The 25,626-nt window shown below is 41.7% G+C and overlaps 2 protein-coding genes across 2 annotated transcripts in view; one reads left to right on the plus strand and one right to left on the minus strand.

Moving 5' to 3' along the window:
• Window positions 1–11,238, plus strand: part of TXLNB (taxilin beta) — a 30,277-nt gene extending 19,039 nt beyond the window's left edge. The window contains exons 6-10 of the mRNA XM_079970966.1: window positions 269–388; window positions 3,920–3,994; window positions 5,748–5,840; window positions 7,830–7,925; window positions 9,561–11,238. Of these exons, the coding sequence (XP_079827092.1) occupies window positions 269–388; window positions 3,920–3,994; window positions 5,748–5,840; window positions 7,830–7,925; window positions 9,561–10,151 (975 nt within the window). The 3' untranslated portion in view covers window positions 10,152–11,238. The remainder of the gene's footprint in view (window positions 1–268; window positions 389–3,919; window positions 3,995–5,747; window positions 5,841–7,829; window positions 7,926–9,560) is intronic.
• A 5,064-nt stretch (window positions 11,239–16,302) lies between these two features.
• Window positions 16,303–25,626, minus strand: part of HECA (hdc homolog, cell cycle regulator) — a 31,382-nt gene continuing 22,058 nt past the window's right edge. Inside the window, exons 3-4 of the mRNA XM_079970967.1 lie at window positions 22,804–22,958; window positions 16,303–21,863 (exon numbers count right to left, since the gene is read on the minus strand). Of these exons, the coding sequence (XP_079827093.1) occupies window positions 21,699–21,863; window positions 22,804–22,958 (320 nt within the window). The 3' untranslated portion in view covers window positions 16,303–21,698. The remainder of the gene's footprint in view (window positions 21,864–22,803; window positions 22,959–25,626) is intronic.

Raw genomic sequence — 25,626 nt, forward strand, 5'->3', positions numbered from 1 at the left:
TAAGATGTTGTGTGGGGAGGAGTTCAGGGAATGGTGGGTAAGCAGAGTTGGTGAGCAAAGTGAGCAGGAGCAGAAGCCCCAACATTTAAATATGTCATGCTTACTTGACTGTTAACCCTGCTATATTCAGTTAGGCCAACCTTAGATAAATGTGCATAAGGACTGCAATTTTATATGGAATTTTTAAAATCTAAAAATCCATTATTTCTATAGGCAGGAAAATCACTATATCTGCAAACAAAATGCATTGCAATGTGTTTTCTTCCAGCACCTAGATAAGATATTTAAGCACAGGGAGCTTCAGCAGAAACTGGTGGATGCCAAGCTGGAACAGTCGCAGGAAGTGATGAAAGAAGCCGAGGAACGACATCAGCGAGAGAAGGAATATGTAAGTACTTGCCTTTAGCTTTATTTTTCCCTTTAGGCCAAGAAAGGTCTGGAATGCCATATTCCCATTTTAAGTAGTTGTTCCTGGTCTGAACTGAGACAAGTGGCCTCCTATCTCAGCACTGAGTGGGATCCATCCTGGTTTAAAATCTGTAACAATACACAAGCTGGTGCCACTGGGCCTGATAGGGCAGAAGGCAGGGAGTAGGGGGCGCCTGAGCCAATGGCAGGCAGAGGCAGCTAACTCTAGTTTTGCTTCCATTCTCTTCCCTGTTCCACAAAGTTGACTCTGAAGGGGAAGCTGACAAGCAGTTTCACCACTGGAGTGGTTGTAATTTTGAGAGCAGGCAGGTGGGCTCAGGACAGACTGAAGCCAGTGCAAACAAGCCTACGGTTTGCTCAAGCATCTGATGCCCCCATGAGAAATTATGTTTGTTTGCCATAGCGATATCCTACAGCTCTCTGGGTACACATGCTGTTATCCATGCTTCTGCTTACTTCAGTCTTGTGATGTCTATTAGACCAAGACAGGAACTAGCCTGAAGGCACCCAGTGAGATCCATGACCAAGAGACAATTCTGAATCCAGATCTTCCCAGTCCCAGCATTCTTCACACTAGGCTACACTGGCTGTGTTATGTTTTTGTGCACTAGGGCACTTGGAAATTATAGCTATCTAAGCATGAAGCTTACCAAACACAAGACTCCTTTAACGTCTCTGCTTCTGTGCAGTCGAGTACTCCCCAACTGAATTTTAACCTACCCACAAGCAAATCGGAGTGAATGGTCAGTAGCCAGCTGTATCTAACCTCTCCATGCTTTTTTTTTTTTTTTTTTTTTGGCAAATAAATCCTGATGACTGCTCAATAAACAGGTGATCTGGAAGCAGCCTTCTTTTCAGAGGACAAATTGAAAGCAAAAAGCAAAGCTGAAAGCAAGCGCCATCAGACAATGGAATAGCTCTGCTGCCTCCCTGTGGCATAGGGGAAGCTGTTCTCACTCATATGGCATACTGGCTGTTTGTACAACTAGTCGTGTTTGTCATATTATTAAAAACTTAAATGTTCAATGCAGTAATCTTATCCTTACAACTTAAAACATGCCTTAGGAAACATTTTCCAGGGATCCCCACCCCTTTTCCTAGTTATCATGAATTTCAAAAGCTCCCTAGACATTTTATCATTACAAAACTGGCAACTACTCTTAGCTGCTGAGAGAAAGACACCCTCGCCCCAATATATACCCAAATTTCCCTAAGATAACCAGCTTAGTATTCATAAAGAGAGGCTTGATCTAGCACTGATACAGCAGGCAACCAGTTACCATCAGCATCATACTTCATCCCCAAGATCAGGTCTAGATTTAAGTGGAGGCCGTGACCACATGCATTCATCCAGACAGGTATTGCTGCCACCGAACCAGCTTCAGCATTCGCATGAAGGGGGTCACTCCAGTTTCATTTTACTAACCCAGCTTGATGGGTCATTACTATTTTTTCTTTAGAAAGGGGAGGAGTTCCATTTTGACGGGTTGCTAAGCGTTTTGTCTGCAGGCGTTGGTTTCACAGGAAAAGGCTGCTGGAAAATACCTGGGCAGGTGGATGTTGTTACTAGTATTGCCTCAGACAATATGTGAACCAGCAGGCTAACTTCTTAATCACGACTGCAGCACTCTTCTGGTTGTTTAGTGACTCCTGATAGAACTTTATGTCCAGAACCTTGAGGTTGTAAATTCAGTCTCAAGCATGACTGGAGGTTATAAATTTGTGAGTGGGGTGTTTGCTAGCCTTCTGAATTCATCTAGCTCCCCAAAGCAGACTTGCATTGTGAGAAGAGAAACTGTACGTTTCCCCCCCTCCCCATGTTGATTATAATATTACATATTTTTGCCCTGAGGCTCAGAGGTGCTAGATAGTCGCCACAGTTCAAAGTTCTAGGCTCTTTGGACAGCCTTGGGATCGAGAGGCTCTGCATGACCCATTGCTACCTACAGCCACAGCAACATTTGCTCTCAACACCAGTGCTATCAGCTTATTAGAATTGCAGATGAACTCCAGGTTCCATTGACTAATTGGCAACTTCCCTCTGTCCATGTCTTGTGAATTCCCACTTACTGAAATTAGGCCAGAGCGCCTTTCTGGAGCAATGAAAGTTGTCTGTGGTCATAAGAAGTTTGGAGAAATTCTTCTCTGAAAGAGTTATTTACTGCATCCCTGTCTTTTAATTAGAATGCCAGTTTAGACAGGAAAGTTCAGGCTGAAGGGAATCAGAGCAGTCCCACTGAGACTGTGCTAAGCCTAGCCTAGAGCAGTTCAACTTTAACAAGATTCTTCGGACGTTTCTATAATTCTAGGAGTGGGCAAGAGCTGAAGAACAAGCTTTATGGGTGTAAACTGCATTCAGTAGCACTGTACTATATTCTTTACGAATTGGTTTCTGCTTTGAGTCCTTCCTTGTTTCTGCTTCATGTTTTATTAATAAAAAAATACCAATATTTGTGTGTGGCTGAGCAGATTGGCTTCTGAAGATTACCTCAGGCTGCATTTTTTATTTTGATTTTTTAAAAAAAAAATCATGCTAATTTAAAACACTGCTTTGAACATTTGCTTTTCTTGCAGGGTAACTCCTAGGTGTTTTTTTAAAATAAATATTTAAGAATAACTTAAAATACATTTGCTACAGGACATCAATAAGACCAGAGAAGGGGGGAACTGTTTAGTGAGCCACAACAGATTACTGGGAAAAATGATTTCTGCCTCATCAGTTATGCTGGACTTCTTCAGCATCCCTGCTGGAATATGTGACAGTGAAGGCTTGATGAAATTTTTAAGCAGTGTCAAAACCCAGACAGTTTGCAGGATAAATGACTATCCTGAAGCCCGACTTGGCCCTCAGGCTATCCAGCATTTTGTTTCATACCGTTAAACACAACCAACCTGTAATTCTCCCAAAAGATTTTATTTTTATCTTGCTTTAAAAAAAAAAAACTCTGGTGAAGGGGGTAAAAAAACCCCACACTCACCTATCATTTTGAAAGCGACACGAAACAGCCCTTGTGTATATTGCTTAACTTTATTGCTCTAAGTTTTGCAGCAGTTGTCTGGAAAGTTAGAATGCTAACAATGGCAGACCTTGGGGTCTCAAATTTCAGCAGTGCCAAAATTTGGTGCCCCCTGCCTCTTTCCTTCTGTTCTACATCATAGTTGTGGCACCTCCAAGATAGTAATGTGTGCAGTGCTTTTTTTTCTTTTTTAAAAAATGTTTAGGGGTACTCTCATTTCCCTGCTCATATTGAAATACTGCCCCTCAGTGAGGCCAAACTTAGATTCACAACATGTTTAGGGGTATGCGTACCCTCAGAAAAAAAAGCACTGAGTGTGTGTGTGTGTGTGTGTGTGTGTGAGAGAGAGAGAGAGAGAGAGAGAGAGAGAGAGAGAGAGAGCTTTGCAAGTAGATGAATGCTGGATTCTAAAGACTTTGACTGAAATGAAAAGTCCAAGTATTCCACTGCTATTCCTTTTGTGTCAAACACAGCTACTTAACCAAGCTGCAGAGTGGAAGCTACAAGCAAAAATGCTGAAGGAGCAAGAGACAGTTCTCCAGGCCCAGGTGAAGAACAGCTGCTGACTGTATGATGTGCCTCTTTATTTGAAGGGAGGGGGGGAATGAATGTACTAAAGACAGGGGAGAGTTTAATATATGGTTGCACTTCACGCTTCATTAAAGCATATCCTCTGCAAGCAAAGGTCAGATGAGCACGCACTTGGGAAGTATTTGCATTGATCTGTCCATAATCTATGTCACATCTCAAGGGGCAGAAAGAATCAAAACATATGATGACCAGGGTCAGAGGAGTATTATTATTTTACTGTATTGGGTCATTTTCTCTTTAACTTTACACCAGCAATTATTTATTTAGTGCAGAGTGAGGAACCTATGGCCTTCCAGATTTTATTGGACACCAGCTTCCATCAGACCCAGCCAGCATGCCCAGTGGTCCCTGCCCCCGCCTTGGTGCTTTCTTCCATTGTCCCATGTCAGAGGCTATTAATTATTTGTTCTCTTTTTTATTATTTTTGCAAGCTACTTTAGGTACGTTTCACTTCATGATAGTTTTATTTCGAATGGGTGGTTAGTCTACGGGCCATATCCAGTGCCCTCAATCATTTTTTGTGGTTTCCAACCCACCCTTTCCCCCATTTTTTTTAGAAAAGTAGTTTTTTTTAATTGAAAATGCAAAAATATTTATGACCCCCCCCCTCTCCAAATGTGCCCTTTAAAGCAAACTAAAAATTAGCTATACTTCCTTTTATACTTTGGACAAGTCCACTTTGACATGTATCCCCTGGAGAGTTCATTCCCCAGCCAGAAAAAGTTAAGTCTCCCTTGTTTTATAAGATTATATATTCTGCTTTTTTTATCAAATGATTCTCAAGGCAGCTTGAAACAGACTGTAATACCACATACCTCAAAAATGGAGGCAGACATGGGGCAGATCATATGGCAAGATGAGAGTTGTTGTTTTTTAATGGATATGAGATGTTCCTACTTCCTGTTTTCGAGTCAGTTACTCTTGTGTACCACGACCTGTCAGCTATAGAACAAGTAACAATAAGTGGAAGACTTGAGTGCAGGGATAGTCTTAGTACTATTCTTATTAATGCTCTCAGACTTGGAAGTTTTCCTAGATGGAGAAGGCATTTCAAGGTTTTAATGAGCAGCAAAGTAGTAACACAATTCCATAACTTGTTTTCATGTTTACAAAAAATAGGTGAAATCATGCAAATGCTACTAAAGCCCCCCCCCCTTAAATAAATTTGTTACTGGATTAATTTATTAAAAGAGAGCCACCCCTGTTATGTACTGTGCCCTTATGACAAAATAGCAGAAGTAAGAGAAGAACTGGATTTATGAGAGATTGAAAGACATAAGGGAAAGAAGACATAATCTGTCCAAAGGGAGGAAAGAACACATTAAAGAAATGCAAAAGTCTTTTGCCCTGACCACTAGATGTCCCTCCCAGACCTTATCAAGCTTCAGAGCATCCAGCACATCTTATTTACCTACTTTGAGTGATGCTGATGTTTTAACCTAGTAACATATGTGTTGTTGTTTTTTGCTTCCAAGTGCCTTTTTCCTATTTTTAGTTTTTGATATCCTTCTCTCAAAAGATCATTTGCCCCAGATAGATTAAAATATTCTCTAAGTATAAAATAAATTATTTGCTAAAAATCATAGTCTCTTTCATCTTGCTCTCTTCCTGCAATAATTTGAAGGTTTGGGCAGGGGGTTCACCTTTCTCGTTGTGGAACTATGAACGGAATTTGTGGGAGTGACTTATGTTTCCTTTCTCTGAATGCAGATTGCGCTCTATTCTGAACGATTTGAGGAGTTTCAGAAAACCTTGACAAAAAGCAATGAGGTGTTTGCCAGCTTCAAGCAAGAGATGGATAAGGTCAGTTAATACATTTTGTCTCTCAAATCTGTTCTGGGGGGCTTGCCATTTTGGTAGCAGAGGCCAGTGAATTTTCTTCAGGTTCACATAAGACTTTTTCTGTTATGGAATCAATCAGAAACACGTTGACATTTTCCTGTAAGGTGCAATGGATACCATTAAGAGTCAAACTCAAACAATTGGATGCAGGGCAGTATTGATATTTAATAAATAATAATAATTAACCCTGCATTGCTGTCACACAGGTGTGCATACCTTATCACCATTAAACATTGTTGGAGCACAGAAACTGCATTTAGCGGCCCAAATATGAATAAGACATTTCATCATCAGCATCATCAATTTGTATGCCACCTTTCCATAATTCAAACAATGCTCAAGGCGGCTTACAACATGACAAGATTTACATAACTACCAACATAACAAAAGTCATAAGCAATAATTAAACACATCAAAAAGTACACAACCAAATGGAAAACGATTTCCACATCAATCATAAAATCCAAAACTAAGAATACAGCATTAATATCAGTCACAATGTAAAATGACATAGATAAAAAAATAAAAGCAATTTAAAAACAAAACAAAAACGGAGCCCTCTCTGCCCAGCAGCAGCAGCAGCAACAGTCCTTTATGGAGCCTGTCAGGCCCCGCCTTAAGCCAGGTGTAGAGAAGCAGGGCAGGGCCCTTCAGGCTCCCAGCAGGTCAGTCCTGCTGTATCATAATCTATTATTATTTAGCAATAGGTAAGAGAGGGTAGCTACTTTTTGAATGCTCTGCTGTGTATGGAAAGTGTGCTAGGGAGAAGAGATTTAGATCAACTTTCTTGACATACTAACTTTTCCACAGGTATTTACTTGCATGTCATTCTGAGCAGGCTGTCCTTCCTAAAACAGTGGCGCAGATATCTCCTGCTGCATAAGTTGAGCATTTTATGAGCTGCCTTGCATCCTCTGCCAGTACCTGCTTGCACTGCCAGAGTGTCCATGGCTCCATATGACTTAGTTATTCTGTCAGCTATCATTCATTCAGAGATTATAAATATGGATCAGAACTGACCCTTTTATTTTTTTAAGAAAGTGTTCAGTGCTGGCACTGTTGCAGACTATCATGGGGCAGCTTGTAATTTGTGCAAAGCACTTAAAGATTGATTTCCAAGCAGTAAATTATTTCCTGTGTTAATTATCCACAAAACCACACTGCCATTAAGGTGCTGTAATGTTTGTGTTATTCATTTGAATTAAGTGACTAATTCATTGAAAGCAAGAACTAATAGAGTAAAAGAACTAGAATGGATTGGCAGTGCTATTATAGATGCAGGTTGCTCTTGCAACAAACATTTTGTGAAATCACTGACTTGTTACTGCTTTGAGGCAAGGATGTGTTCCACATACATGAGATATTGCTGTGTGCACACCTTGATGTGTGGGCTTTCAGTTGATCTCTGAAGAAAAGGAAACAGTAAATCTGACAGGCAAGTAGCACTTGGGGATCTAGTTGACAATGTCTTTTTATTCTAAGACCTTTATTTTCCACCATCAAATGTATTTTAACATGGGCAGAGTACAGTCAGAGATTTTTGTGAGCTGATCCCAAATTGATGTTCTCCCATTTTCATGGTATGATAAGTGATTAGTCGTGCCTTGGCTCCCAAACAAATCAGCTCCCGACCACCACAAACCCAGAAGTGACTGTTCCGGTTTGGGAACTATTTTTGGAAGCCAAACATCCAACGGGGCTTCCATGACTTCCAATTGGCTGCAGGAGGTTCCTGCAGCCAATCAGAAGCTGCACTTTGGTTTCCAAACGTTTTGGAAGTCAACTGGGCTTCTGGAACAGATTCCATTTGACTTCCAAAGTACAACGGTACTGCCATAAGTCAAACTAGAACCCTTGACTATTGCCAAGGTTGGGATCAGCACTTGTTCACATGGGATATGTGTAAATGCTGGCTTGTTCCTGATGCCAACTGGATTTTTCCCTTCTTAGATGACCAAGAAAATGAAAAAGTTGGAAAAGGATACAGCTACGTGGAAAGCAAGGTTTGAGAACTGCAATAAAGCTTTGTTGGACATGATTGAAGAGGTGAGAAACCATTCCTTGAACAATTTTAAATTAATTAAGCATCAATGATGCAATCTCATAAATTGTTCTGAATAATAGGTCTCTGATACAGCTTCCATTGTAAAGTTCATAAAGCATTCACAATCGCAAAGGGCCCATAGTTCAGTGGTACAGCATCAGCTTTGCATGGAAACAGTCTCAAGTCTAATACCCAGCATCTCCATGCTTGCCTGAAACTCTGAAGAGCTTGTACCTGTCAGTGCAGACAATACTGAGCTAGATTGATCAATTCAGTCTGACTTGATGTATGGCAATGCAATGGAAAAAGCAGTGGGAAACAGCTCCAAAAGCTTAAAATCACTATTTTGGGGCAGGTTTCCCCCCAAAAGCTAGACAATTTTGGGGTCTTCCTAAAAAGTTTTGCAGGTGTCAGGAATGTTACATTTTGAAATATAGCAACAGAGGGTTGGGGTGGGTGTTTTTAAGAGTGGTTTAAAAAAGATGGTCACCTTCTTGCAGAATGTTTTGGGAAATTAAATTCTAACTTAAAAAAGGTAAAGGGATCCCTGACCATTAGGTCCAGTCGTGGCCAACTCTGGGGTTGTGGCGCTCATCTCGCTTTATTGGCCGAGGGAGCCGGCGTACAGCTTCCGGGTCATGTGGCCAGCATGACTAAGCCGCTTCTGGCGAACCAGAGCAGTGCACGGAAACACCATTTACCTTCCCTCCGGAGCGGTACCTATTTATCTACTTGCACTTTGACGTGCAAGGTGGGCTTCAAAGTTCAAACTGCTAGGTGGGCAGGAGCAGGGACCGAGCAATGGGAGCTCACCCCGTCGCAGGGATTCGAAACGCCGACCTTCTGATTGGCAAGTCCTAGGTTCTGTGGTTTAACCCACAGCACCACCCGTGTCCCTAAATTCTAACATAGTTATTGGCTAATTAGTGACAGCTAATAAACGGGGGGGGGGGGGGAGTAGTTTATTGTATGTGGGATGCTTAAGCACCTGAATGACTAACATAGAAATGTAAGGCTTTCAAGAGGAAGCAGATTGGTCCTAGTTCTGAGATGGGGACGCTGCCAGTATGAATGGGCAGGGTGCTTTCTTGACTGTTTTGTGGCCTCTGGGCTGTGGAAGTAACTAAAAATAAAGTATCACCTTTCTTTGCATGGATGATGTCGGGTGTGGAGAAAGCTATAACATTTTGCTCTGAGCAAGATGGTTCGGGCAGGGAATTAAAAATATATATACAGAGATGTTTTAACATGACATTCTACTCCAATGTGAACTTCACATTGCAGAAGTGAAAGTCTAACAGCATATGCTACGTGTAGTTTGTAACTTCCTGACTTGACTCCCTCCCCCCACCCCATTCTGCCAGTAAATGTTTACTTCTGTAACATTTGGCCAGCTCCAAAATAAAGACCCCAGAGTCTGTAGAACCACCCCAGAGAACTGTAACACCTGCGGAAGTTGCAAGAAATAAGACTGTGTCAGCAGGAAAAACACTTCTTGATTGGGGAGGTCACTTTTCAAGCCACGTTCTTTAACCATCTTCCTGATTTTTGCTTGATCTGTTAAACTGGTCCCTCTGGTTGTCCTGTGCCATTTGTCGACGCAGCAGCCTTCAAACGCTTTGTTTGCTCTATCACAGAAAGCCATGCGAGCCAAGGAGTACGAGTGCTTTGTAGTGAAAATTCAAAGGCTGGAGAATCTGTGCAGAGCTCTTCAGGATGAAAGGAATGTGCTGTACAAAAAAATAAAAGATGCAAAATTCCCTGAGGAGAAGGAGGAGGAGGAGGAGGAGGAAGAAGAAGAACCACCACCACCACAACTGACTGGACAGGACGATGGTTTGAAAAATGAGGCTAGTGTGAGCTCCTCTGTTGCAGACCAGGTTGCTGCTGCTGCTGAGCTACCTGCCACTGATGAGAATATTCTGAAGGATCTGGCTGCAGCTTTCATGGTGACCCATCATGAGGGAATGCTCCCAGTAGCCGCTAATGTGGACACACCTGAAGCCCTTGTAGCCACTAATGTAGAAATGTCTGAAAAACCGTGTAATCTGCAAGCATGTGGTCCAGTTTGTCCCCCAGAGCCATTACTCCCCATGCCTCAAGACACAGAGAATCTCTCCATACAGCCAGCAGCATCCACACCCACAGCAGAAAAACATGAAGGGGACACGGCTCAGGGTCATCCGGTTCTGCAGTTGTTGGATGCTGACATGGAAGGTGTCGATTAGTATTAATGTGATTATATTTCTTTCCCAACTGCCATCCTTTCATATATTTTTCTTCTAATTATGCGGCTTTAAAATGTTCACAGATTTGCTCGTCATAATTGTGGGATGTGTCTTGTGTCTGTGACATCGAGCCCTGCCAGTAGCGATGCATTTTCAGTTTGTCCACTTTTTCATCAAATCAAAGCAAAAAAGTGCTTTCCTAAAGTGTCACAAAATGCATGGTGTTTGGTCCCATCAACCCGTTTTGAAAATCCGTAAGACTCCCTACTTTAAGAACTATAGCACTTTAATTCAACATGCTCTCACAAACACCTGAGCACATTAGTTTGGTCTGAGGTGCCACAATGTCTCTTCTAAATATAGGAATAAATGTTACATGGGGGAAGCGTACTTGGGGAAGTAGAAGCTGGAAAAGCAGTAGTGTGAGGGTCAAATCTTATTCCAAAGTAACTACTAATTAGTCTATGATCTTCAAAACATTTTTGTTTGGACAGATTCTCCTGACTTCAAGCAATTGTGTGTATCCCTGGGACCCTGATTCTTTTTTTTACATCCAACGCAATCCTTTTCTCACAAGGAATAGTTGTCTATGAGTCGCTAATGAAGTGTTGGATACAGAGAGATATGAAAAATAGTTAATATTATACTTTTTATTTTACTGTAGGCTAGCCTACAGGCCTCTCAGTGTTGTTGGACTCCCAACGTCAATCAGACTTGACCACTGGCCTTACTGGTTAGAGCTGATGGGAGTTGGGAGTCCTACAGTATCTGGAAGACTATAGGTTAGCTGCCTCAACTGAACTATTTACCTATGTGCCTTGCTTTAATACTTTACCCTATGTCACTTACAGTGTCACTATTTCAACAAGTTTGGTCACAGTTGATCAATTTGTCATTAAGTCTCATTGAATTAAACTTGTAACTGTGCCCTTGGTGGACTGCATAACATAAAAATTGAAGGGGTGTTTTTTTCCCTTGTAGGATTGGATTGATTAAATCTGTAGAATTCTATCCTGCTTTGATAATTTAACTGTTTTGCTTGCTTATCAGTAGTTTAAACACTGAATTAATACAGTTTCAATACCTACTACTTTTCTGCTTTCCTCGTTTCCTCTTTTATTGCCTGATTGTCCATTTTCTAACATTCCTACAAAACTTGTATTATATACAGGGGTTCCAAACACACATTTGCTGTAGGCCTCCTTAAGTATCAACCTTGATTAAGTGGTTTAGAATGGAAAAGCCGTATGATACATTCAGTAATGAGAAAAACCAGCCTGTTAAGGTGGGTTGGTATTTTTTTTTCCTTTGCATTGTAGGGAAGGATGGCAATGATTGGGAATCACCAGCATATAGGCGTCATTAAGCCCAGCAGGGGTCCTAATTAGGCCCACGAGACCATTGTCCTCAAACCAAATAGGCCTGCGCAACACCTGATGTCACAGGTGACATCAGGCACTGGGCAGGTAAAGACTTGGCTAGCTTCTAATACACTAGGGAAGTTCCCCATCAGGAACTCCCTAGTGCAGCCAGTGGGGCTGTTGCCAGGACCTATCAGCTGACAGCACACCTTCAGAGACACTTTCTGTCAGTGCCAGGGTCAGCTCCTTTGAAGTCAACTGAGATTAGGACCCATGGTACCTGCCGGATCTCACCCTGATGGAGGCTTATCCATTTAGGCCATAACTGCAGAGGGATTTGAACCAGCGACCCCTCCCTGCCACACAGCACAAATCCTTAGCCATTAAACTACACCAGTTCACCTTTCAGTGCTGCTGGCTAGATTTGGGACTCCTGGGAGAAGCCTAGCAGCTATAAACACGTTTGAGGACATGTCTCCTTTGTAGGCCTATACTGGAGTAGACTTGTCCTTAGCATTGGGCAATGAATAAACCTGAAAGTTTCTCTGAACAAATGTATCCGAATGACTAATTTATTTCAGAGGGCATTTCTGGGTGTGTGAGAATTGGCAAGTCTCCAAGACAGATTACAAAAGCTATAAAAGACTACAAAGCCAAAAAAAAAAAAAAGGAGAAAGTTTCATGTAGGCAGAGTAACATCAAACTTTTTGATCCTTCTCACATAATATCCGGGAAGAGTCCACACAAACCTGCCCAGGGAATAATTAATGGCCTGCAAGTCTATACGTGAAGTCTGTGATTCAGCAGCCACACCTGTGATGCAGAATTAATGAAAGGCAGCAAGTAGTAAGCTTGCAGGTTTTGAAAACTGGGCACAGGTCCAGAACAATAGCTAGATGCTCGTGCATACTATTGCAAATGGAAGAGACTGCACCTGTGAATGATTTTTGAGGTTTCCTAGTCTCTCATGAACCATCTTGGCCTGCATTGTGAAGTATAACAGCAAAGTCATGTACCTGAAAGCTTCAAAATACCAGGTGTTCTGAGAGGAAATGACTGTTAGACCAATTTTAAGTCTGTGGTGTCAGCTTTCCGCTGTCCCCCTTGACCCCTTTCACCATTAACTGCCATGCTTTTGTGCAGGCAGATTTAAACAAAACTTTAATGAAGGATTTTTTAAAAAAAATGTAGAGCCATCTCAAAATAAACCAGAAATGACCAATATTATTGATGACCAACTGGAGCTAGAACAGTATCTTCATTCAGGTCCAACTTGCAGATCATTTCGAATCTCTGATCTTGCAACACCAGCGGCTTGTTCCTTTGTGCTTCTAACACTTGTTCAGAGCTAGTGACCCACCCACACTGTGAGCACCGAAATAGCTTACCTTTATGTAAAGAATGCATCGACAGTAGAAGCACATCTTATATTTTGATCTCGACAGGTCAAGTGATTCACACCCTTGATTCCAGAAAGCTGCATTTTCCTGATGTCAGCAGAAGGGTGTATCATTACTGGTGTTAGCCGACGCTATTGTTGGCCGTTGGGCAGGGACACTCCAGCGTACACAGCCCTTACGCGAAACAAAATTAAGCTCAACAGCCAAGACAGATTGACAAAAATGGAAAGGACCAGAATGTGCCCACGACTAAGGTTCAAAAATAGCAAGCCCCTGTCCACACAGCTAAAAGGCTTTCCAGCATTTTTTTTAAAAGCAGCTTAACTTTCCTTGTCCTGTTCTGTTATGTTATCAAAAGCTATTCCTTCTTACACCCCCACTCCCAAAATGGATTAAATGAGAGGAAATTTCATCTGCAGAACCTGTAAATGAGCAAGTGAAGATAATGAAAGCTGAGGTAGATATTCCTATATTCCTAGCCAAAACAATAAAACTAGTTACTGACATATGAGACCAACATCTGCCATTAGTTTAACTTGCTGTTCCTTCTCTTCATAATACAGTGGTACCTCGGGTTACAAACACATCGGGTTACAAACACTTTGGTTAGAAACTCCGCTAACCCGGAAGTAGTACCTCGGGTAACAAACTTTGCCCCAGGATGAGAACGGAAATGGCGGTGGCAGGAGGTCCCATTAGTGAAAGCGCACCTCAGGTTAAGAATGGTTTCAGGTTAAGAACAGACCTCCGGAACGAATTAAATTCGTAACCTGAGGTGCCACTGTACTCTGGTAAATTTTTGTTAGGGAGCACTAGCCTGGTGCTTCATTCTGCCCCAAACTGGCTTCACGCAACAAGATGAAAGTGCTGCCTGTCTTTCTACTTTGTGTCCAGATAGCACTCTAAAGAGTCTGCCAAATGTATTTTTGCATTTGCAAACACTCCCTTTCCTTGGCACCTTGCCATTAAGTTACCAACATTCAGACTGACTGACACACCTGTTCCTTTTCTGCAGCCTGCCCATACATAGACTCTCTACTGTGATGAAAGACTAGAAGCACATTTGGGTACTATTCAAAACATTCCAGGATGCTGATCTACCACAGTCAAACATAAATGCTGGAACATGAGCGAGAACCGTTCCTTGTGCAGTGTTAGCCCATTCTTTTCTCTACTGGGGGAAATACTCAATATGTAGAATAGGAAATCTCTAAGATGCTCCATACAGGCTGTACATTTAAAGTAGATTTAAAGCATACACACACCCAAAGAATCCTGAGAACCATCATTTGTTAAGGGTGCAAGGAACTGTCGCTCTGTGAAGAGTAAACTAGAGTTCCCAGGATTCAGGGAGAGGGTGCTTTAAATGTGTGCACAGACTAAAGGTACTGAGCATCTGTAGTCATAGGAAACCTCTGCCCATTCAGAGCTGGATATTATGGCCATTATATGGGAGCTGATGTAAACACCATCATTGTGGGTTTTTGCATTTGTTGCTGAAGCTATTTGCCCTGACAGAGAAAGTTTGCAAGCATGCACACGATACACAATACACAACTTCTGTGGGAGGATTTTAATCAGAAAAAAGATTAGTGGGCAACAGTTCTCCAATCTCCACACCCAAGTGCCATGCAGTTATTAAAACACACACACACACACACACACACACACACACACACTTGGAAAACTCTAATCATAGACTCCCACATCTTGTCTGGGACCTTATTTCTGTGGTCATGCAATTCCCTGGATAACAAGCAATCATAACATACTACTTCCAGAGTAAGGGTCTCAAAATGTAATATCAGCAAATGAATTCATTTGCTTGGCAAGAGGAGACAGTCACAGGGATAAAGCAGAATGGAATTTCACGTCTTAAGCTGCCCTTCAACAAAGATGTTTGCATAGGTGTAAGGCCACTATGCACACAACAGGAAATTCTGGTGTATAGTTTCCTCCACTGTAGCTCCCATATACAGCAAGACAACCTGCAAGACAGTTTTAAAACAGGCTTGAGTCACTGGGGTATAGCTGCAACTTTGGAGAGCTCGCGGGGGGGGGGGCAAGCACAGTGGGATGTGCAAATAACTTGTTCTTTGGCCCCCTTAGACTTAAGCTGTGCCCATGTTACTAAAAACAACAGGTCAGCTGCACATCAGTTGTGTGCCAGTGCACAGTCACTTGCTGCAATTTGTACTGTTCTGTTCTCGTCTGCTCTTTGGTTACCACTACAAAAGATGCATCTGCGCTGCCACATGAACAGTCTTCCTAAGAAGAATTGTTGTAGATCAGACTGCAAATCTTTAACCACAAACACCCTCCCTTTTCCTTGGAATTGCAGGAACTGGCAGGGATCCGATGCGATGGCAAAAAATCAAACAGATTATTAAGGAGACTTGGCTTTTGATTTTAATTGCCTGTGGCTGATCATCAGGGAAGGTGGGAGGTGTAGCCGAACAATATCACAGCCCTGCTTTAGGCATTCCAGATTAAGATGCAATAGATGGTTCATTCAGCCATTACCAAAATCCTGGCAGTGGCAACTGGCTTCAACAGGAAGGCTTGCGAAATCAGTTTATCTCAGCAATGCAGCTCACTAGGCTACTTGACCTCTCTCACCCTGAAGTAACTCACAGAGTTATTGTGAGGACAAAATGGATCAGCCCTGTGTATGCTTCCTCAGCCCCTTGAAGGAAGAGTGCAAAACAAATATGAAAATAAAATTTTAAAAAGCAAGCAGCGATTGTGACACATTATCAAGGGCTAGTGCACAACATGGTGAATATGTAATTATTATTACTGTTGTTTCATTATTTATACCCCACCCATCTGGTTGGGTTTCCCCAGCCACTCTGGGTGGCTTACAGCATATATAAAACATAGTAAAACATCAAACATTAAAAACTTCCCAATACAGGGCTGCCTTCAGATGTCTTCTAAAAGTTATGTACAGTGGTACATCAGGTTGAGAACTTAATTCATTCTGGACGTCTGTTCTTAACCTGAAACTGTTCTTAACCTGAGGTACCACTTTAGCGAATGGGGCCTTCTGCTGCCGCTGCGCAATTTCTGTTCTCATCCTGAAGCAAAGTTCTTAACTCGAGGTACTATTTCTGGGTTAGCGGAGTCTGTAACCTGAAGCATCTGTAACCCGAGGTACCACTGTAGCTCTTTGTCTCCTTGACATCTGAAGGGAGGGTGTTCCACAGGGAGGGCACCACTAGCAAGAAGGCCCTCTGCTTGGTTCCCTGTAACTTCGCTTCTCACAGTAAGGAAACCAGTAGAAAACCCTTGGAGGAAGTCCGGGCTGAGCGATGGGGGTAGAGACGCTCCTTCAGGTATACTGGGCCAAGGTATAATGACACCACAATAATCATGAACACAATTCACTGCAATTTATTCTTTTATTACAGATAAATCACAACCAAAAAACTTAACACCACACAAAAATGGCATCATAACCAATTATTTTAAATTTCATCAACATTCATTTGCTATGTACATATTCTTTCCTCTGCAAAAGTGCAATCCAAAACTGTTGTTTTTTCCCCCTTTTGGAAAAAAAAAGGCTTTTTTGACAAACGTAGCGGGGCTGGCTTTGTAACCTCACAACTTTGTCCTTGAATACCTCGTACAATAAAATCAGAGAGAAATGAACATAAACTTGCGACATGTCTTCCCATCAACAGAACACACTGACAGAATCACATGTTGCCTCAAACCTTGCTCTCAGAAATCCACCCATTTCATGTGTTAGTTATTAACAGACAAAAGCCACAATCTGACACTGTCTTAGGTACACTTAACGGATTAGCAGGGTCTTGTTTGATTGTTGCCACAGAATCATACTAGATGAAGTCAAGCTCTACACTTTAGGGCTCTACTGGTGCTAAACATCTTAGGACTGCATGTAGATTTGCTGCGCTTTTCCCTCATACCATTTTAAATGTACTTTTACAACAGGGATGGGGGCACCTGTTGCCCAACTCAAATTCCCATTAGTCCCAGTTTTGGCAGTGATCAGAGATCATGGCAGTGATCAGAGACTCCAACAATATCTGATTCCCAATGCCTTTTTTATAGCAATAGTAGGAACAAAACTTAGTTTATATCTGCAAGTGCCAAAAAAACCAAAATCCACCCATTTTCAACGTGTTAAGAGGTGTGTGATATACGAAGCTTTCTGTCATGTTTCTGGCATAGCTTTATCATTGTGAGTGCCTCGGTAAATAAAAGCATCCTGATATTTTGTGGAGAAACTATATAGGCATGGAATTTAGGGGTGTTTTCTCACTAAAACAAATAATGGATGAAAAATAGAGTTCCCAGATGCAATATAACCCAGGAGTTCCCAGAGAGGCCTTTACTGCTCCCTCACCATGAAACTGTCTTACCCCACAAGGCAGCTTGGCCGCACAGCGTGAGAATCGTAGCAGAAGATTCACAGTAACTCTCAGCTTCTGAAGAAAGGACTGCTTACCAGGTACGGAACCGTGTGCATCTTCCTTGCAGGCTTCTTTTGCCAGATTAGTGCTGCTTCCTATGTGAGGCTGGCCAGGCCAAAATAGAGCAGGTAAAGAGCCACTGCTTACCTGGCAGGCATTCCTCCCATCAGGATGTGTGAGCAGAGTGGCATGAGGAGGCAGGTGAGAAGTGATGCCATCATGCCTTGCACTCTGGCTGTAACCTGGAGAGCAGTCCAGGCACCTTCTGCAAACCACCAAGTTGGCCATCGCTGCCTGGAAGTATTACATTATTAAGCAACAGAACAAGACAGCCAGGCCCATATTAACTCAAGGACAATTACCTTAAAATATAGAATTTCATGGCTAAGCTGGTTTCAAAACAAAAATACTCTGTACTAAAATACAGTGTACAATTATGCACGCTGTTAATATAAAACTGCTTGCACCTTTTATATGCAACATGCTACTCACATTTGTTGCACATAAAGCCACTGATACTTTTTGCAGGCAAAATTTAATATCCTTTTTCACACAACCCTCTTGGTTTAGCTCCTAACCTTTCATCTGATTAACACTGTATCCTTGCGATTTAAATCCTGCAAATACTGTTTTTTTAGATGGTGACACACACAGTAATGCAGTGGTATCTCAGAAGACACTGAAATTCCATCTTTGAGGGTCTCAAGTGCCACTTTCCAGTGCACACGGGAAGATGCATTTGAACAGGGACTGTTATGTTTTCGTCAGTGCAATCAAAGTGTCCGTAAGAAAGCCACTGATTTAAAACAACAAGGAGTTAAAAACCTTGCCTAGCCTTGGATGGGCTTGACCCACAAATTTTTCCTCCTCCTTAAAAGGCAAATTAAATCTGGTAGTCTATGAGCTGCTTTACCACTTTCTGGTCTGGAACATTAAAACTTAGCCTGAATCTCCCTTGTCATGGTCATCTGTAGTTTCAGATACCAAGTCTTACCACTCATGTGCCACCATTACCTTAAACTCTAGGAATCAGCAACTTGAGAATACACTCTGGCTCCCCATGGAGTGCCACTTGACAATATAGGTGCGTGGAAGGCCTAGGAGCTATGGCAACAGGGCCTCCTGGCAGTTCCTGTTGAGGAAGCAGGGGAAGTGGAGGTCTGGCACACCCTCTGTCCCCTCCTCACAAGGGCCGTTCTGTGAAGCTACTTACTGAGCACAGCCTTCTGTGTACAAACTGCAGAACAGTTTGCAGAGGTGTGGGCTTAAGCATGCATATAAAACATGCACATTAAGTGTGAGCTCAGGGCCTCTGTGAGCCGCACACAGATTTCTTGAGGGCAACCTAATCAAAAATGCAAATTTGGAAGGAGCTTCAGGCCTCAAATAGTGAGGCATACAATGACAGAACTGCCACCCTTCTTCCCTTCAGATGCAGAACGCTCAGTCAGTGCCACATGATTTGAAATCCATGCAAAATGCCTAGCTGTATGCAGTATACAAACTGGAAGATAAAATCTGAAAATGCTTATATCCAGTTCAGCTGAAAACAAACAAAAGCTTAATTGCAGCTGACCTGCCTTGATTGCAGTTGTTCTGACCTCTTGATTAACTAAGAAAATATATATGAAAGTGAGTATTTTGGGAAGTGAGAATTCTAAGTAGCATTATTTTGATCCAAAGACTACATCAGCTGTTCAAGCAGTCAGAGCTGTTGCAAGGACTGGACATTTTAATATTAAGCAGAAGCCTTAGTTTACGAGGCAGTGTACTGTGTGTTATATATTCGCTTTATTAGGTTTTTGCATTCTTTTGAGACTGTGTGACTCATTTTAAATCCATACTTGCCTTAAGTACAATGGAGGAGTCACATCTTTGCAAAACTATATTTTGCCAAGCTACACAGTGTTTATTATGCAGTAGGAAGTTTGGGCTAATTAGATCCACTTAAATTTCATGGAGCTTAAGTGTGTATTCTCATGCACTGAAGTTGTGTCAATGACTTAGGATCAACCTTATATTGATGAACTGTGATTCGCTCTTCCCATGTCATTTTCTGCACCTAAAAACAGCTTGGGGGTAGATCTGATCAGAGCTGCAGTGTACAAGGGGGATGGCGAACCCCACTCCATCCAAATAAAACACCCAGGCAACAATGTAGTGGCCTATGTGTTCCACCGGCTACAAGGACATTTCTGCTAATTTACAGAAAGTAATTTAAGCTACTTCTCTTAGTAAATTATTTTATGAATAATAGTCCCATAAAGTTTTCAAGCAGATCACCCATTTTCAATATCTGTTCCAAAAAAAAAAACTCCAGACTATCACAATTTAAAAGATAACATATTCCCTCCTTTAAAAACCAAACATCTTGCACAAAATCATAAGGAGCCTATGATAAGAATTAAAATACAAACATCATGTGAAATTTTTGTTCATAAATCTCACTGGTTTTGATTCTGAATCTACTGGGAATGCAAAAATCAATCAGTTCATTAATTTCACTTTGGATTCCTCAACCCAAAGCTAAATTACAGGTTTTACAAGTTAAGTAAAAATGCCATTTCAAAATAGGTATCCAAAAGTAGAAGTCAACTGGTTTAAAATAAGGTAGCATCTACCTTCATATTTTAGCACCACCTAGATCATGGCCAGGGTAAACAAACAAGCAAAAAAAACAAAACAAAGAAAGAAAGGTGGAATTTAATTCCATGCACCCAAGGGGTCTTCAGGCCACTACTACATGACAAAGTGCTGCAGTTTGTTATATGGCACAAAGACCTGTTAAAACAGAAGCCCTTTCTGTGATCCAAAGATGCTCTTCGGAACCTTTAGCCTGCCATTCCAAGGCTGATTCCACAATTCCCATTTACACATGAGCCTACACACAATCTTAGGCATGCTTACACCAATACTAGTTATTTTTTAAAATGGGATGTTTGGACAAACCCTGTACTACTGGTGCATACCAGCTTGGCTCAAGTGAAGGGTTATGTTCTTTAAAATGTAGTATTTCATTTAGTTTACCTACCCTACAGGAAAATTCAGGCATCCGAGTGGACCACTTTAAGCAACATAATCCATTTGGTTTGTACCTCATTTCCTACATTTGTGCAGTAAGAGACAAAAGGGTCAAACCAACCGATGCACGGAACCTCTTAATAACAGGTTTTGCACTGAGCTCAATAATTCTTCTGAGAACCGCAAGAATTTTTTTTAATGCTTTCAAAGAAGCTGAACTAATGCAACTAATTAAGATCTCAGTGTTTGTTTTGGTAGAAGCAACTTCCCTGACTACTAGAATTACAATGTTAGCGGAAACAGTATGATCTGTCAGTGAGAGTAGCTCCGATTATCAAATATATACTCCAGGAAGACACTATGCAAAAATAAGGGGGGTTGTTTTTTTGTTTTAAACAGTGCATTTTCTGACATAGCATTACATTCATTTGTCAACGTTTTAAGTTCACCTCATCAGACAGAACCTCAAAGTATATGAGCTAGCACTATTTATACTATCAAGACAAGATCTTGCTCCCAGGGATGCCGATGGCAAATTCAGCAGGGAACAACGTGGGAGTTTCTCTTACGAAAGAGGCAAACACTGGGATCTCATCCAGCCTGACCACCAACCTCATGCAGACACAGCAAATGCACAGAGTGGATCTAAGGGTAAGATGTGAGCCTTTGTGGTTTAACCCATGGAGAGATTATGCCAACTTGAGACCCTTCAGAATGCCTCTTTCTCTTCTCAGTGGCCCACACATCATACTGGGATGTGGAGTGTATTTGAGTGCATGGGGCCAGGGCAGAAATAACGACCAAGAGCTCCTTAGCTAGGAGGTCCTATCACCCTGTTCCATAGATAATATTCCATCCATCTGTAAGGACAGTCATAGGATTTTCCATCCACTTCTTTGAGCCATTTATGAAGATCCTCCCCCTTCCCTCCAAATCTACACGTACAACAAGAAAAGAAATCTATTTGGAATCAGTCGCTGGTTTCCATAACTTCTCTCCATGTCTTGAAGTTACTCTGCCCTAATTAGAAGAGAGTGGTCCCCCCCCCCCTTGCTTAGATGAGTGCGGAGAGCAAGAGACAATCTGTTGCCCCATCCCTTGCCTTCAACTGAGATCATGGCAAGAGGACGACGGTTTTGATGACACATATCTACATTAGGAACACATGTACACAATCACACAAAGCTGCTGCACTTTCTTTCAGTTAGAAAAAAAAAAATAAGCCCCCTCCCCTCCCCCTCACAGAACAGATCTTATAAAAGATATGTAAAATAAAGGAACAATACTCATAAAATAGCTATTACTATGGCAAAGCTTTTGTCAATAAGCCTCCAGAACTTTAAACGACGAAAATGGCTTCACAAAATGGTAGTCCAAGTTTCCGCAGTGTGGGCACTGCTGAACATTGCTGTATTCAGAGAAATACTGCATTCCAATACGTACATCTATAACAGGTTTCCCACAGTGTTTACAGTTCAGTCGAGCCTGGAAGAGGGTGTGGGGTGTGGGGAGACAGGGAGACAAAACAAGAGATGTCTCAAAAATCATTTACTCGCATGCGATTCAGCCAGGAACTTGATACAGATTCTCACTTAATTCTTTGCACTCGGGCAGACATGTGTGCCCCAGTAAGTGTGAATAGACTTCTGCTTCTGCAACAGACTTCTGCAACAGACTTCTGCTTGCACAACAGAACTTCCTCCTCCTTTCCTCTCCCCTGCAGCCCCCAGGGGGACCCTCCAGGGCAGGTTTGGGGAGGGGCGCAGGGGAAAAAGAGGAAAAAGAAGTTCTGTTGTGCAAGCAGAAATCTGTGCAAGCAGTGCTGGATGCAGCCCAGAAACACCGAAAGAGAAACTGTGTCAGGATTTGTTTTGCGGGGGTTTTCCAACAAGTTACACACTGCTTTCTACATATGCCCACCTTTCGTACTTGAAAGGCTGTGCATATATTTTGTTTTCAGGTACATGTGCCGAAATACAAAGAAATAAAGTAAGAATCAGTCCTGAGTACAAAGAAATAAAGTAAGAATAAGTCCTGAGTAGGGAGGGATTGGAAGTGCCTTTTTATGTATTCTGTCTTGGTCTCTGACCTTCTTGTTACCAAGATAATAAATCTATGGGCCCTTTTCAAGCATTCAGCTGTATAAAAAGGAACAAGGCAAGGAGGACGGACCACTGATGGAACAGACTCTGCCTCTCCCTCATCAGAAGGCTTACAGGAAATCCCCATGCATAACATATATATAGTGGTTCCTTGCATCTTTTCTAATTATTGCCGCCCTCCCCTCTACCCCACCCCCGATGCATTTTATCTAGATAAACTGAATGGAAATCTCAACTGTCTTACTTTACCGATCAGAAATCCAACTCTTCTTCTTTTCTGCCTAGTTAAAGATAAGATAGAAACTGTAATTCTGTATACTAACCTGACAACAGGGAGACGCTGCTAGAATATCATACGTGTACATGGTTCCCAGTTGATGCCAGCTTCCATCCCACCGGGACTTGCACTTTATGCAGATAATTTTGTGAACTCCTTCTAAACAGTCTACACAAACAGCATAGAGGTGCATGAGCCTTCCTGTAAAGAGGAAAACAAAGATTTGGTACTCTGAAAGACATTATTGGTAAGGAAATGCATTCTAAAAATGTTAGGTATGTTCCTGGGTACAATAAACGAAAAAGGGGAAGTTCCATTTTCCAGACATTTCCAGCTACCGCTCCCCAAGTACTTTGGAACTGCAATAGCGAAGTATTTCATCCATCCATGGTTAGTTTGGCCATTTTATAGGGGCAGATCTTAGGAAATTTTTGAGAGAGACCGAGAAAGATCCCATCTTCTACTTGTAAGAGACGTACGCTGTGTGTGTACAAATGAGAATGTGGTGGCATCCTGAACTCTAGAATGTACTATCTTTTTTTTTTTTTGCTGTTTTTAATATTGTATTGTGGATTTTATACTTTTGTGATCACTTCCCTGAAGCTCATTTTTGTGCCGTATATAATATCTTAAAAAATATAATGCAAAACTGCCCTTTTTAACTGTGTATGTTATACAACAGGTATGTTACACAACAGGTTTACCAAATTTCAGGTCTGTGCTCTGGAAGTACCTTAATAATTTCTGGAAATTGTACCTAGATGCATGTGTCTACTTAGATGTATCTACTGAGGTACTGCAATAATTATATACATATAAAATTACTGGGAAATACCCAGCTTTTGGCACACATAAAGGAACCCCTCTGTGCTCCCATTTGGCATGTTAAATAAGGGGCACATGAAATCTCACATGCTACTCTTCCAAAAACATAAGCATCCCACGTTTTATTCTAGAATATTAACGACAGCCACTGAAGTTAACAAGGGAAATGTAGTATCTTTGGCTATAGGGGGGCCACTTCAAGAGGTTGAGAATTGTTAAAGTGTGGATGGGAGAGAAACTAGGTTGTATAGTAATAAAACTTTGCAAGATTATAAATGGCCTGTAAAGGCAGAGAGAGAAATGATTTTCTGTTTTGAAACAGTGGAGCTCATCCTGTAAAGAAGGCAGGAAGTTAACATAATCAACAGTAACTTGCAGAATAGGTGGAATTCATCATTGTGTACCGTGGTGGCTATTAGCATACAAGAAAGTTAAAAGTTTATTGCAGAGTTTTAAAAGTGTCCAGTCATGGTAGCCCACAGAGGAATTGATATAGCCAGGCAGGTTTACCTCTGATACCAGCAGCTCTAGACTAGAAACAGGGAATAGACGTGCCTCTGAAGTAGCCTCCAATCCCATGATGGCTGGCTACTGGCCATGCTGGCTGGGGCTAACAGGATCCAACCGTAACTGGCAGGGCACAGATGCCTCAGCCCTACTCTAAACAAACAGGGGGTGTCTACCCTGAGCATGTCCTCAGTCTGAGCTTCCTAAGGCCCTCTGGTTGGACCTGCTGAAGACAGGATGCTTGCCTAAATGTAGCTTTGCCATGATTTAGCATGATTATTCTGATCTGATTATGCAATATATACGTTGAGAATTTCCATGACTGGCATAATTTGGTAGGTCAGTTGCCTTTCTGTCTTACAAAAATTTCACCACGTGAAGAAAATAACAGAACGGATTTGGGAGAAGAGGGAGGGGACGTTGCACTGCAAAAGTGGAACGCCTTCTGTGAACAAAATGATTTCCTTGGCTAAAACACGTTGAGTGCATCCAAAGTTTGAAACCTACATATAAGCCTTTTACACAGTGGACTATAAACTATTCAAAGAGTAGCTCACACTCTGACTGTTAGTAAGCAACAGTCTTAAAACACTGGCCAGAATGTACCGGTGAAGTAAAAAAAAAAAAAGAGAGAGAGAGAGAGAGATTTTTCAAAATATTCTCATGAACTGGGCTTTGTAAGATTGTAGTTCTCAACCTGCCGGTTCCTCTACAGCCAATCCCACCAGCAGCAGCCACTTCCTTGCTTTGCTATTAATCGGCAATTCCTGACTTCACTACCACTGTGGATTGTTCAGCAGAGGTTACTCTCTAAAAACAGTAATGTGAATGTTCAGATCTAAACATTTAATATTAGAATATTAATTTTTGATTAAACATTTAAAAAATGCAAGCATTGAAGTTGTCTAAAATTAACTCTGCAGAAAATATGTTTAGCATTTATGCTACAAAAGTAAATCATGTAGATCAACAGCACTAAGAACCAACAAGTGAGCATGGTTTAGTACAGGCTTCCTCAACCTCGGCCCTCCAGATTTTTTGGCCTACAACTCCCATGATCCCTAGGTAGCAGGACCAGTGGTCAGGGATGATGGGAATTGTAGTCTCAAAACATCTGGAGGGCTGAGATTGAGGAAGTTGGGTGTAGTAGCTAGCATGTATGCCAGACTACGATCTAAGAGACCAGAGTCTGAATTCCCACTCAAGCATCAAATGCATTGCATGACCTTTGACCTTTCTTCACACATCGATCCAAACCATAGTTGTACATGGACATGATGCACCCTCCCCTTGTTCTCCTCCTCCCGCGTGGCCAGGAAAAGGACTTCTGTAGAGATTAGCTTCCATTTGAAGGAAGAGCAGCTCCTCTTGTAGTACAAACCAGGAATCCTGACTTACTAGAAACTTTAGTAAGTTTTGAAACAAGCCAAATTCAATCCATGGATTATTAAGCTGGCTTTTTAAGCTAACCAAACTAATTATGTTCATTACCTTGAGCCCCTTGAAGAACAAAATCATGGAAGATAGATGTAATTTC

The sequence above is a fragment of the Podarcis cretensis genome (genome assembly GCF_951804945.1).
Source record: "Podarcis cretensis genome assembly, chromosome: 3".
In the NCBI taxonomy this organism is placed as follows: domain Eukaryota; kingdom Metazoa; phylum Chordata; class Lepidosauria; order Squamata; family Lacertidae; genus Podarcis; species Podarcis cretensis.